The sequence below is a fragment of the Pelophylax lessonae genome (assembly GCF_965119305.1).
Source record: "Pelophylax lessonae genome assembly, chromosome: 3".
NCBI lineage: Eukaryota > Metazoa > Chordata > Amphibia > Anura > Ranidae > Pelophylax > Pelophylax lessonae.
Genome location: NC_138770.1, coordinates 560,076,395 through 560,091,854, shown reverse-complemented (window position 1 = coordinate 560,091,854; position 15,460 = coordinate 560,076,395). Strand labels below are relative to the sequence as shown.

Sequence of the window (15,460 nt, the reverse complement as noted above, 5' to 3'; positions counted from 1 at the left end):
TCATGAAATGACAACAATGTATAAAATATAAAGTATTTATTAATACATATTAAAAACAAGTACTAAATGTACACATAAATTGTAAGAACAGACAACAATACAATACATAGATGCAAATTGTTGTGGCAGCAATTCATATAAGTATACAACTTGTCCAATGAAGGGCTCATCGGAAATCAACCCGACATGTTTCGCGGACTAAAGAGATCCGCTTCTTCAGGGGTATGTATCATGGTATAAAGAATATGCCTTTTTTTAACCTGTCATGTCATGTCTGTCCCCCTGATGCTTTTTTGGTTGATAGTTTTGGGTGAGACACTTGGTGTACACATGGGGGCGCTACAGTTGCATGCCTGCCCGTCTCTCAATGTTATTTATAATTATGTCCTGCTTTTGCCATTTATACCATGCAGGTTAAAAAAGGCATATTCTTTATACCATGATACATACCCCTGAAGAAGCGGCTCTCTTTAGTCCGCGAAACATGTAGGGTTGATTTCCGATGAGCCCTTCATTGGACAAGTTGTATACTTATATGAATTGCTGCCACAACAATTTGCATCTATGTATTGTATTGTTGTCTGTTCTTACAATTTATGTGTCCATTTAGTACTTGTTTTTAATATGTATTAATAAACACTTTATATTTTATACATTGTTGTTATTTCATGAGCTACGGTACCTCTTAAAAATCCCACCAGCCCTCCGTTGTTTCCTGTCTGGCTTTTCTTCTCCCTTTTTCTCCTTTTTCTTGTTTCTCGTTTCCTCCCCTTTTTCTCTTCCTTGCCCCTCCCCCTTTTTTATTTTTTTCCCTTCTCCCGTCTTTCCCCCTCCCCCCCTTTTCTTTCTCTTCCCCTTTCCCCTTTTCTTTTTTCCTTTCTCCATTTTTCTGTGTTCTTTCCTCCCTTCCTTTCTGGTGTTTGGCTCTGACACCTTGAGCCATCCCCCAATCTTTCCTTAGGGTCTCTTTCCCTATAAATACTGTTTACATATAATCAGGGTGTCGGTACCTTGTAATCCTTCTTTTAGAACAAACACTATTATTTTCAGGGTGCCTTAACTGAAAAAAGTTTGAGAAACACTGGTGTAGATCACACTTGCAGTGCTTAGTTTGGAGAGGCAGAACAGTCAAAAACTCTCATTTAGCTGCAGTCAAATCTTCAGTTCCAGTCAAAAAAATTTCTTTAGCTCTAGTTCAAAAAAAATCTTCTTTAGCTCCAGTCAAAAATTGATCTTCAATAGCTTCAATTTAAATCTTTTATAGCTCCAGTCAAAAAATCATCTTTTTAGCCTGGAATACATTGTAAAATGCGATATCACCTTGGATACACAGCAGCTTAGGATAGTGCATCCATTGCTATACAAGCCTATACATGCCTTCAAGCTTTTCACCACTTCCTACAGCCTAGAAGACCACAATATTCCAGTGCTTTTCTAATGTGACTGTGTTATACAAGTCAAGTTGTGCATGTATATACATGTATTCAGTAGAAGCTGCCTACATTACTACATGCCATTTTGATTTCTGCTTTTAGTACCTTCTCAAGCAAGTGCGACAGACAGCAATCTGTGCTTCACAAACCACTTCCAAGCACACAGGCAAGCAATTGATACATTTCTCATAGACTGCCAGTTAACTCTTTCATTGTCAACACAATGTCACAGCAAAACATTACATTTTCTGTGGAGGCTGAGACAAGCAAAAACTAGAACTTTCTGTCATGTTTCACATGCTTTGAAATCTGCTTTTAAATTTTATATGTATTCTCCTGCCCCTGGTTCCTCCCCTCCCCTTAGCTCAGTTTATCCTGTATAGATAGCTCCACCCCTTTGTTCATTTTTCCCAGTAATGCAGTAATGCATCTCTGCCTCATGTCTCATGGAGTGGATCACATTATGATCTTTTGACCTGTCCAATGTTCATTGTTCTAAGATCCTCACAGTTTATGTATTAAACGTAACAAGATCTTCAAGATGTCATCTGGATCGAGTTCCTGTCTGTTAATTCAGCTAAAATTGTGGGTTATTGCTATCTCATCACAACTGTAAGTTTCAGAGATCACACTTTCAATGCTTAGATTGGAGAGGCAGAACAGTCAAAAGATCGTTCAAAAGATCAGTGAAATGTCTTTCTGAGGATCCTTGCTAGTTTTGGATACACAAAGAAATGTTATATGGACACTGGAAATAGCAGCTAACAGTCAGCGCTGCCATTACTACACAAGCCTGTATATGCCTGCAAGCAAATCTCAGCATAGCACCCATTAGTGTCAGGACAATATTACTGCTATGAATGTTCATACAACAGTTTATACACTGCCTCTGTATACATTAGCACATGGCATTTTGTCTGTGAAATCTTATAAGAAAGTCAAGGTAAACCTGTATGCAACTGTTGCCTAGGAAACCTGAGCTCAGGCAAAGCAAATTGATACATATCTCTGCTGCTGGAAGAACTTTACTATTACCCTCTCCTTATTAGCACAATGTTTAAGCTAAGCAATATACAATCTTGGGAAACTAATACACAACCAGAGTCAGAACTCCTTCCAGATCAGGAATTAAACCCTTAACCAAACAAATGAGAAAAATGCTCAACAAAACCAACCTGGAAAGTGCAAGAGAATCCTAAAGCTGACAAGGAAGAACTGCTTACGGTCTAATACGGTTAAATGCATGTCTTCTCTCTCCCAACAATCTCATGAGCCATTACAACTAGAGGGCGCTATCAATCAATTGAATGTTGCTTATTAGAGTTATCAAATACTGTGTGTTAAATATACTGATCTTTAAAGAAGTACAACACTCAAGGGCCATTGGAAGAATTAAAGGGATTTGAGGAGCTTGATCTTGAAAGAGACAATTTAGTGGTGCAAACAAAGACAAAGGCAGAATTGAGAATAACACCGCTCCATGAATCTAGATCTTATCACTCTGCATCTACTAGACACTCCACAAGATCTTCCAAATCCCTACAATCAAGATCTGCTACACTCAGTCAACAACTCATAAAAGCCCGTGCAGATGCTGAAGCTTCTAAAATCCAGGCAGCTTTCACCCAAAAAGCAGAAATGGAAGCTGCATGCCAGGAAGCAGAAAAGGAAGTTTTGGAAAAACAATGTGAGCATGCCACAGCCATGGCAAAGTTAAGGGTCTTAGAACAAGCCGCTAGTGAAAGAAAGAGACAACAGTTGCAGGCACTCATTTGCATCTTTTGCCTCAGATTCTTCACATACCTCTCCAGAACATCCACTCCCTGTCACAGCAGCCAAATCACTCAATCAAAATCTCTTCTCTGCACCTACTGTACCTCAAGACAATTTGTAGTTTATATCTTCCAGTACATCAGACTGCAGCAACTCTTCAAGCAGCATATAATAGACTGTCCACCTTACTTTGGCACTAACCATGTACCTCCTAGCAAGCGCACTATTCCACGGCTACAAACCAACATGTCAATGAACTTTAAAGCCAGTTCCAGAATTGAATGCCTTAGCAGCAACATATGTTCCCAAGTCACTAAATGTCAATGCACCAGCCATCACAACTAACTCTGTTCCATTTGCAGTCATGCACCCAAAGTCTGAAAACACGGACATGTCACAGTTTGATAAATACATGCTCCGCAGAGAGCTCGTTAAGACAGGCCTTACCAAGTTTGATGACAAGCCTGAAAATTACAGAGGCTGGAAATCCACTTTTAGGGCCACAATGTGTGACCGAGACCTCAGTGTCACAGAGGAATAAGATCTACTCATCAGATGGCTAAGTCCACAGTCTACTGAGCGCATTAAGAGGCTCAAAGCAGTTCATATTGACAACCCTGCTGTAGGCCTTAATGCTGCTTGGAACAGACTTGAACGTACCTTGGGCAGCCCAGAGGCCATTGAAGATTTCTTATTAAAAAGGTTGTAAAGTTGCCCAAAGATTTCTTCTAGAGACAATATAAAGTTTCAATAACTTAGATATGTTCTATTAGAGCTTCAACTTGCTAAGGCTGACATCAACTTACCTGTTCTCAGTTACCTTGACAACCCTCATGGTATCAACCTTATTGTTCTCAAGCTACCATATGGCATTCAAGAAAAATGGGCAGTGCTTGGATCAAAGTATAAGGAAGAACATCAAGTTGCCTTTCCTCCTTTCCTCCTTTTTCCTATTTCTGCGAGTTCATCAAAAGAATTGCAGACACTAAGAATGACCCAAGTCTCTCCAATGGTGACTGTAACCCTCTCAGTTCACCCACTCCAAGACATACAAACAAAGATATGACTCACAGAGACCATAGAGGTCCAGTGTCAGTGAAAAGGACTAATGTTCTACCTGCGCCTGCTACAGTTCTTGAAAAGACTGATCAAAACAAGAAAATTGAGAGCCCAAATCGCCAATGTCCAACACATAATAAACCACATCCACTTAAGCAATGTATCTGCTTCAGAAAGAAAACCCTACAAGAACGTAAGGAACTTTTTGAAGAAATTTGGGGTTTGCTACAAATGCTGTGCCTCCACAGAACACTTTGCAAAGGACTGTAAAGCTATCATCAAAAGTATAGAGTGTGACAGTGATGATCACGTGCAAGCTCTTCATCAATATCTGCACAACTCTATTACGCTCACAAACAATCTTCCTGAGGCAAAGCAAGGCTCCCTGCCCAGATCAAACAGCACCTTACACCTCAGTGATCTCTACATGTGCAGAAGTCTGTGCAGGACAATGACAATTTGGAATTTGGGCTCTCATATTTCTTGTTTTGATCAGTCAGCCGTCACCCTCTAGTGGGCTGCGCTCGGCCAGTAGTCGGGGTGTTGTGCCGCGTCTCTTTATGGCAGTGTTTGCAGCAGCGGCGTGTGCAGTGTGAGGACAGGAGAGACCGGCTGGATCCCGGGCTGTGTGTGTGTGTTAGAGTGTGTGCGGCTCCTCTCCTCTCCCCTCCCCAGCCGCCTCCCTCCCTACTCACCATGGGCTATGTATGACTTCAAACTGAAGCTGACCGGAGAGCGGGAGCCGGTGGAGGACCTGTTTGAGTACTAGGGCTGCAAAGTTATGCATACATGTTTTCAAAGCAGTGCATATATGTGTTCACAGCCAAGAGGAAAGATAGGCGAGTGCCCTGAGCAGGCCTGGGGGCCTCTGGTGAGCCATGGATGGGCCTGACCCGTGTCCAGTGGGGGCCACACTGAGCCCCATGAAGGGGGGGGGGAGGACATCTCCATATTTTTGTATATATACCCCATCATTATATATATATATATATATATATATATATATATATATATACAATTCTTCATAATCATCCACACCCCATTCTATATATAACACCCAATCATTATAGCTACACCCCACTATACATACATAAAATTAAGCCCCACTGTACCCATTATACCACATAGCTATATATACACCCACTATAGAAAAACACCCCATAATAATAATAATATATATACACACCAATACACATAACATCCCATGATTATATGTATCCTACTATATACGTATATATGTAAGTATATCTACATCCCACTATATACATAACCCACAGTGATATATATCTCACTATATACATAATGCCCCATAGTGTGTGCCTGGGCATCAGGCTTTCATTTTTGTTTCCTACTATATATGTAATACCCCATGGTGTTCCTGGACATTGGGGGGGATATTGTATTAATATATATACACACACCACACACATGCATACATTGCTATTCCACTGTTTTTTTTTTTTGTTTTTTAGCAAAAACTGTGTAAGCACCAAAATGAATCTATTTTCCTAGTAAAAGCAGCACTCATACTAAACACAAATACTGGCTAGCAGGCCAGGCCAATTACATTGTACACAGGTAAAGTGCTATGAGAGAAAAGAGTGAATCGGCACTAGTGGGAAACAGCTTCTAAAGTGCACTGCTCACAGTGCTTTGCAACCTAAAATGCTGGATAAAAATGCATGAATAAATACAAAACTATGAAAATGTCTGGTTGGTATGATATCTCGGTGATCGGGGAGTTTTTTAACCCAGTATGCAAAAAAGTTTAAGCTGGAGTCTTCCTAGAAAATAATCAACCAAATAATCACATCATGCGATCACATTTGCGAAAATCGCAGAACATTGTATGTACTTAGTTTCCTGAATTGGTGATTAACATACAATGTTCTGTGATTTTCGCAAATGTGATCGCATGATTGCATAATTTCTAGGAAGACTCCAGCTTAAACTTTTTTGCATATTGGGTTAAAAAACTCCCCGATCACCGAGATATCATACCAACCAGACCCTTTCATAGTTTTGTATTTATTCATGCATTTTTATCCAGCATTTTAGGTTGCAAAGCACTGTGAGCACTTTAGAAGCTGTTTCCCACTAGCGCTGATTCACTCTTTTCCTCTTTTCACTCACTGTTCCTTGATTACTGAAGGCCCCTTTCACACTTGTGTGACGTTAAAGTCACGCAATTTTTTACCGCGTTTTTTGCCGCAAATCAATGCCTATTACGTTTTTCTTTTTGCGCCCCCCCCCCCCCAAAAAAAATTTTGAGCACCAGCCATCACTGGTAATGCTCTCATGTATATATCACACTCACTCAATGGCATCAGTAGATAATACATATGCAGGGGGATCCAGACCATCAGTAGATAATACATATGCAGGGGGATCCAGAGCACACACCATACCTATATTGCAGGGCTGGAAGTATCAAGGCTGGAAGTATCAAGTATCATGTTTGGGATTCGCAACGAAGTATGGTTGGAGAGCTAAGTGAAGGTTGGTGGGAGTCACTGGGTAAAACACTGTCTGCTCTTGGTAGTAATGATGTGGTGCCTTTGGCCTTTTGAATTTGGCCCTACCCAGGCCCTAGGTGTCGTACTTTTCAGAGCTGGTTCACACCACAAACATACTCCAGGTCCATTCCAGATGCGTTTCTGCATGCGTGTTTTTGACATATTTCAGTTCATTTTTTATGCGTTTTTTTTTGTGTTTCTGGGTATATTCAAGGTGGGTTTTTTTTTTCCTTTTTTTTTTCACTGTACTTGGGTCTGGTGCATTTTTTATGTGTTTTTGATGCATTCCATTGCTCTTTTGATGCATTTTACTGCGTTCCAGTACAGTCTAGTGCAGGAAAATGCAGCATGTTCTACTTTTTTTTTTTTCTGGAACTGAGGGCACTGGTGTGAACTATGCCATTGGAAATCACATAACCTATTTTTGATGCAGAAAAACCACACTGGACTGCATGCTGCATGTGGTGTGAACTGGCCCTCAAACCATATAATGCTGTATTCCCCCACATACTGTATTGTAACAGCCACCATAGTAATATTAAAAAGTCTTAGAAAATGTCTTTATGCATTTAAGCACAGAAGAAAGCCTGCAATATACTAAAAAAACGTAATTTAATGTTTATAAAGTGCAAAATATATCACTATAAAATATAAGGTAGATAAATGCAGAATAATATATGCCTTTGTATGCAGACAGTGATCATATCACAGTATTATATACTGTAGTTTCTTACTGGTTGCTTTTTAGAAAGCAGTTTCGCCAATGTCTCCTGATGCTTTGTGAATGCCAGGTTGCTCTGTCCTTGGGGTCATTACAGCTCTTTGCTTTCCATTGCCCAGTCATCTTCTTAATGTGACCCTTACACCACTATATAAAGCCAAGCTTATAAAAGAAAAGCATGTATACTTGCCTTTCCAGCACCCATTTCCTAAAGGGGTTGTAAAGGCTTATTTTTTTATTTAAAATAATAAACGCCTTATACTTACCTGCTTTGTGCAATAGTTTTTGCACATAACCTGAACCTCCTCTTCTGGGGACCGTGCTGGTACTTATGGCTCCTCCTCACTTACAAGTGCCCCCAAAGCAAGCTGCCTGCTATGGGGAGCACTTATGCAGGCTGGACCCCCGACCTGGGCTATGTGCGTTGTGGGGGGTTAGCTCGGTGGCGGGTGTGGATGACCCCTTGGGGGGGTTCGTTACACAGGGAGATAGCCGAGAAGTGGTTGAAAACAACAGTGTATGGTTTTATTCTTGCAATTTTCTTCACACAAGTGCAAGCCTCAAAAATATCATACTTCAAAATAAACATAAAATAAAATAAACCCTTGCCACTGTGGGTGGCTACCTTCTCACACACAAGAACCTACCTAAGGAGTCTGTCCCCAACCTACTGTTGGGCAGACTTTGCTGATCCTACAGCAGACCATCAATAGTCCATTTATTTTCTCTTCACACAGAAAATGTCCCCTTTCTCTTCACATAGAAAACATCCATTGGTTTTTCTCTTCACATAGAAAATGTCCCTTTTCTCTTCACATAGAAAATATCAATTGGTTTTTCTCTTCACATAGAAAATGTCCCTTTTCTCTTCACATAGAAAATGTCCCTTTTCTCTTCCCATAGAAAACATCCATTTGTGTTTCTCTTCACATAGAAAACATCCATTTGTGTTTCTCTTCACATAGAAAACAATCCAAGACCTCACCTTGAGAAGTCTTCAGTCTTTTTACCCTCCTCAGCGCACATCGCTTCAGGAGGCATTCCTCTCCTATGCTCACACAGCTTCAGGAGGCACCCATCTGACTGTCCTCCTCTACTCACACAGCGTCAGGAGGCAGCAATCAATAGACTTCCTCTGGACAAATTATAGAGGCCTTAATTTCCTCATTCTGAATAGCTGAAGGTTTTTCCACTTCTTTACACCTTCCTGCTGGCTACCTCTGCAGCTGACACCCTATAGTAATTGGTGAATTGTCTAAACCAAGCAGACATGTATCTCCTGTCTGTGACAACATCCACAGATTTGCCTGACTTCCTCTCACAGCGTCTATTGACACACACAGCTCGGATCTGCCCCCACTCCCTCCCCACAGGTTTTGATTGATAGCAGCAAGAGTCAATAAGGGAGATTTACTAAGACTGGAGCACTCCAATTCTGGTGCAGCTGTGCCAATCAGCTTCTAACGTTAGCTTGTTCAATTAAGCTTTAACATAAAACCTGGAAGCTGATTGGTTTCTACGCAGAGCTGCACCAGATTTTGCATGCTCCAGTTTTAGTAAATCAAAACCAATGTCTCCAACTGCTGCCTTTGAGTCCTGTGAGGCTAGAGAGAGAGCAGGGATCAGGTAGGTATGGATGAAGCTGACCGTGGAAGGTTTCTTACCTTAATGCAGAGAATGCATGAAGGTTAAAAATAAATCAAAAAACTTTTTAGCCTTTACAACAACTTAAAACTCTGCTATTCTGCTCCTGACTACTACAGGCATTCAATACTTCTGGGTGCGTCAAATGCCTGCTCCCACTACTGCACACTTCCTCTCATCAGCTCATACATCCTGTGAGCAGAACAACAATGTGCGGCCAGAGGAACAGGTATACAACACACCCGGATTCGATGAATACCTGCAGTTACTGCAGTTACTGGGGAGTAGCAAAGCAGCTTACATTATGGAGATCATGATGCATAGGTATTTTGTAGTCCACAGAGGAGAACTGAGCAGGACAAGATCATTATAAGCGTGTGTTGCAGATATAAACTGATCGATTGTTTGTTTGTTTTTTTCTTTTGCCTAGATTTACTCTTTAAGATTAAACTGGCTATCTATCTTAACCACTATACAGTATTTACAGTATTTTACAGTACGTTTAATTTACTATTTTTACTGCTATATTTGAAACGAACTGGAAAATATGCGACAATTAAAACGTTGAATGAACATCCTCAGTCCCAATTAACCAATCAGGGAACAAGTAGCCTTTGCTGTATATCATAATAAGCCTTGCTACATATGTTTTGCAGAACATGACAGATGACCATCAGATAGGTAAAAAAAAAAAATCATACTGTGTCTAGCTCCAGCAGAATACAGTTCATGTGATGAATGGAGGCTGAAGCATGAAGAAGGGTGAGACTAACAACGCTGAGTATCTCCTAGCTACAGTATGAGTTAGGGCCAAATTTATTTAACCACCTCCCACCCGCTGTATAGGGAAATAACAGCCTGCGGGGTGTGGCGATCGCAGGCGTGCCGTGTCCCTCGGACATAGCGCAACCCCGATCTCATTAAAGAGACAATGATGCCGCTCTTTACCCATGTGATCAGCTGTGTCCAATCACAGCCTGTCGCATGTAAATGCAGAAGTGCCATTTATCAGCTCTCCTCGCTTCAAACTGTGTGAGACGAAAAGAGCTGATCAGCGGCATCTACTCACAGGGGAGACTGTACAAGTAAACAGGTCACTGATCCTCGGTGCCCTGATTACAGCGCAGCCCCAAGAGTACCCAGCAACTGATGCTAGTCTGTGCCCATCATTGACCCAAATCAGTGCCCATCAGTAACACCAATTAGTGCTGCCTTTCAGTGCCACCTCATCATTGCCCATTAGTACAGCCTATCGGTGCCCATCAGTGCCGCCTCATCAGCGCACATCAGTGAAGGAGAAAAATTACTTATTTACAACATTTTCCGACAAAATCTAAGAAATTATTATTATTTTTTTTTGTTAGCAAAAAATAAAAAAAGCCCTCCTGAATAAATAATTGATCATTTCATTTGGGTACAGCGTTGCTTGACCGCGCAATTGTTATTCAAAGTGTGACAGCTCTGAAAGCTGAAAATTGGCCTGGGCAGGAAGGGGGTAAGAGTGCCGTGTATTGAAGCGGTTAAAGGCAAATAAACAACAATGTGTAACATGATACCACTCATTCTTTATTTTGTGTAAGTAAAGAATATACAAAAAATTCAATATGCAGTATATCTAACACTTTAGTGTAGAACTCCTGTGTTTAATCGCATTCATATATAATTTTTTTTTTTTTTTTTTAGGATGCCTTTTATCACTTTATTGCTGCCTTATTCTACCTAAGTGCTTCAGTACTGCAGGCTGTGGCAACAATAAGTTCGAACGGCCTTGGTCAAATATATCAAGAGAACATTGCTGCTGTGGTAAGTGTCATATCTATTTTGTAATCTCTAAGGATTAGTTTAAACCATATCAGCTGAGCATACTGACAACAACCACTAATATTGACTACTAAAGAGCTGACTGATCTGACAGAGTGCATTGTGACATGTTAAAATCTGTCAGATCTTTAGTGGTCAGTGTAGAAGTGACCCCTTACATTGGTGGTAAGTGGAAAATTGCCCGCTAGCACTATGGGGTCAATATAGGTGGGAAATCAATTCACCACTGCTCTTTGACATCGCTTTCCAGATGACAACAAAGGTCCCCTCCAGCCACCGACACCCGCCATGTCGCTCCCTGGCTCGCAGATGGGAAAACAGGTCTTAAAAAACATGCGGGCGCATCTAGCACACGTGGAGGGGGGGGCATACCGGATGTGTGTGAGCCGCCCGAATGCTTTCATCTGACAGGCAGGAGTCTGCTTGTCAGTTTCACACACCATCCCGGTGGTTGCAGCCACCAGAGATTGTGTGTGTGAAACCCTCCGTTGTCAGGTCCGTACAATATACAGACCTGGCAGCGAAAGGGTTGAATGTCCAAAGTGCAAAATATTGAAAGCCGCATACTGTCCCCTTTAACCACATCTCCTTAGGTGGACGTCCTATGACATCCTGGACTTGAATGGGTAAATCTGAATGATGCAGCTACAGGTATCCTTCAGATATCTTTTTTTTTCTGCCGGCGATTCCCTGCACTGCAAAAACAATCATAGAGGCTGTTCAGCCGCTTGATTGTTTTTGCAGGCGGTGGGAGGGGACGCCCCCCCTCCCGCCATCCTCCAGTGCTGTGATCAGTGAGCCAGATAATGAATCGGCCTGTGGCGGCCACTTACCATAGAGAATACTGCAGGCCAGATGGTTCCTGACAATCTCTATGACCTTTGTAGGTCGGGCGAGACGTTATGACATCACCTCCGGCCTAGGCAGTTGTAAACCATGACATTTGTTTACCTGGAAAGGCTGAGATCGTTTTTTTTTTCTTTTTTTTTTATTAGATCTCAGGCTTTCTAGCATAGAGGAGAGATGTGGGGTCGTATAGACCCCAGATCTCTCTGTAAAGAGAACCTGTCATGCTCTATTCCTATTAGGAATGTGTATGCAAACGCATATGTACGTTGTGCCCACATATGTAAATTTCGTTTAAACCACACATGTGAGAGATCACCGCAAACATTAGAGCGAGAGCAACAATCCTAGCCAAAGACCTCGTCTGTAACTCTAAACAGATAACCTGTAAAAATGTTTAAAGTATCGCCTATGGAGATTTTTAAGTATCAAAGTTTGGCGACATGGCCACAGGAAATTTGAAAATTACAAACTTCACAATGATGCCTATAACTTTCACACTACTTCTGTGACAAATAAACACTTACCAGAAGGTGTTGACCCCATAAAAACAAATGAGTAGGTCACACAATGCTCAAGCATATGTACAATCCCCCCAATTCTAGCATGGTGTCCTCTAGCAACCATTAACAGCTGCAGATCTCCACTATATACTGCATATAATCACCCAGGGTAAAATGGTATCCTCCAGTAATTTACTAATAGCAGCAGATCTCAGAATTGCCATACAAGAAGAAGGAAAAGAAGGGAAGTGCTCCCACCCATATCATTTTATTAATGGTAATAACTCACATAAGGTCAGCTAAAAACATTCCCCACCACCTAAAACATGGAGTCACACTCCTAGAACGTCTGAACATGGTCAGCGCGTTTCTTCATAAACTGACATCATTAGGGCTAATGTGTAAATAATGTGCACATGGTAAACAACCAGAATTCCTGATTTAGGTTTAAATCTAGACTATAAAACTTACATTTGGAAACCGGTTATTGTGGGCAAGAGAAAATTTTCCTCTTAGGACCATTTGCATACATCTACCCTATTGTGTTCTATGGTACATTAACTAATATATATATATATATATATTTTGTTTTGCAGGTATTTGCTTATGTTGCAACACTACTCTATGTAATCCATGCAGTGGCATCTCTGTTCAGATGGAAAAGATCTCCTTAAGTTAAAATGTCTTAATAATTTGAAATGCAGATGGAACAAAATCTTCTGTGTTGCTTTTTAAATTCATATGTTTGAACATACAGACAGTTACATCTAGGTCAATTTTAGGAATGGTTTAAAGTGACATTAAACTAATTTTTTTTTTTTTTTACCATTGTTGTCAATCCTTTTTTTTTTTTGTCCTGTGCACACTCCCTATCCTCCTCCTGATGCACTTCACCACTACCAATGTAAAGTGAGGAGTGTCATCATTTCTGGTCACATGATCACAAGATGCATACTACAATTCCCATAGAAATGATTGTGTCAGCACGAAGGTGTATAGTCCATCTCAGGAGCATGCAGGAGAGGGTTCACATACACAAGGGAGGCATGGAGAATAAATGTAGCCACCCTAGAACCAGAAGTCTGAGAATGGAAGAAAAAAGCTTTCATTTGAGAGATGAAACAAAGTGATAGTACATTCAAATTATATTTAAACATATTGCTTTTAATTTCTAAAATAAAAATGAGTTTAATGTCATTTTAATTAGATCAGAAAAAAATAAGTTAAAAAAGTCTATTTTATCTGCATATAGCTGTCCATAGTAAGGCATAGCAATGAACACTGAGAAATTTGCCTGCTAAGGGCAACTGGAAATTAAAGAGTGCTAGTGACATTACCATAATCCCAGTATAGAAAGCAACACTATAATCATGCCAAACATCTGAAAAAGTCTCTTTTAACTACTTAAAATATCTTTTGCTATGGCTACTTAGTACCAAAAGACCAATTTTTAAAGGGAATGGATAGTGCATTATCACTGAATATACAGTTTGAAGAATTATTGCAGTGTTCACCTTACAGTAATGCTTGGTGGGACTTTCACAGTTTTCTCATCCCCATTCAACCCTTCTACTTAAAGTAGAACTTCACTTAAAAGTGAAAGTTCCATTTACCCTCCTGCCCTCCCCTCATCCTCCACCTCGATTGGCGGTACTTTTTTTTTTTTTTTTCTTTTATTCTGGGAGTGGGTACCTTTTCCTGAAAATACCAGAGGTTGCCACTCCCCTAACTACTCAGTAGTTTGTGTGGCCCCCAAGTGCTTGTATGCATGCCTGATAATGTCAGGGCATGCTCCTAATGAGAAGACGGATGGTCTCCTGGGGTATTTCCTCCCAGATCGGGACCAGGGCTTCACTGAGCTCCTGAACCGATTGAGGTGCAATCTTGCGGTGTCGGATGGACCGAAACATGTCCCAGGGGTGTTCTATTGCATTTAGGTCAGGTGAGCGTGGGTGCCATTCAATGTTATCAATTCTTTCATCCTCCAGAAAATGGCTGCATACTCTCGCAACATTAGGCCGGGCAATGTCGTGCACAAGGAGGAACTCAGGACCCACTGCACCAGCGTAGGGTCTGACAATGAGTCCAAGAATTTCATCCCAATACCTAATTGCAGTCAGGGTGCCATTTTCTAGCCTGTAGAGGTATGTGTGTCTCTTCATGGATATGCCTCCCCAAACCATCACTGACCCACCACCAAACCGGACATGCTGAACAATCTTACAGGCAGTATAACAATCTACACGGCTTCTCCCGACCCTTTCACGTCTGTCACATGCTCCTGATGAACCTGCTCTCATCTTTGAAAAGCACAGGGCTTCAGTGGCGGGCCTGTCAATTCTGGTGTTCAATGGCAAATGCCAACCAAGCTCCACGGTGCTGGGCAGTGAACACAGGGCCCACTAGAGGATGTCAAGCCCTCAGGTCACCCTTATGAAATCTGTTTCTGATTGTTTGATCAGAGACATTCACACCAGTGGCCTGCTGAAGGTCATTTTGTAGGGCTCTGGCAGTGCTCATCCTGTTCCTCCTTGCAAAAAGGAACAGATACCGGTCCTACTGATGGGTTAAGGCAGTGCTGTATCCTGGCCTAGGCCAACAAGGCCCGGGCCTAGGGCGGCACTTTGCAGGGGGGGCAGCAAAAAAAATATTTCATTTTTTGTAAAATTACTATGGACTTCCTATTTATTATACAAGTAAGTGAAATAATCCATAATTACAATCAGTGGCAGCAAACACAAGTCAAAATATCTTAAAAGAGTAATCTTACTAATTCCATGACATAAGGCTGTACTAATGGGCACTGATGAGGCCACACTGATGGGCAGTAAAAAGGTGGCACTGATGAGGCTGAACTTATGGGAACTGATGAAGCTGATGAAGCTATGCTGAAGGGCACTGATAGACTGTGGTTATGGTCTATGGTTTACAGATGACAGGGTGGGTCATAAACTGGAAGGGGTGTGGCCTTTACAGAAAGGGGTGGGTCATATTTAAATTAGGGGGTGCACAAATTTAGTCAGGCCTAGGGCAGCACAAAACCTAAATACACCACTGGGTTAAGGACCTTCTACGGCCCTTTCCAGCTCTTCCAGAGTAACTGCCTGTCTCCTGAAATCTCCTCCATGCTCTTGAGACTGTGCT

The 15,460-nt window shown here is 41.4% G+C and overlaps 1 protein-coding gene across 1 annotated transcript in view; it reads left to right on the top strand.

Annotated features, from left to right (window-relative positions):
- The window catches only part of LOC309549638 (myelin and lymphocyte protein-like), a 61,270-nt gene extending 48,236 nt beyond the window's left edge, over positions 1-13,034 (top strand). The window contains exons 3-4 of the mRNA XM_082250019.1: positions 10,830-10,949; positions 12,913-13,034. Coding sequence (XP_082106145.1) covers positions 10,830-10,949; positions 12,913-12,990 — 198 coding nt within the window. The 3' untranslated portion in view covers positions 12,991-13,034. The remainder of the gene's footprint in view (positions 1-10,829; positions 10,950-12,912) is intronic.
- Positions 13,035-15,460: the final 2,426 nt, after the last annotated feature.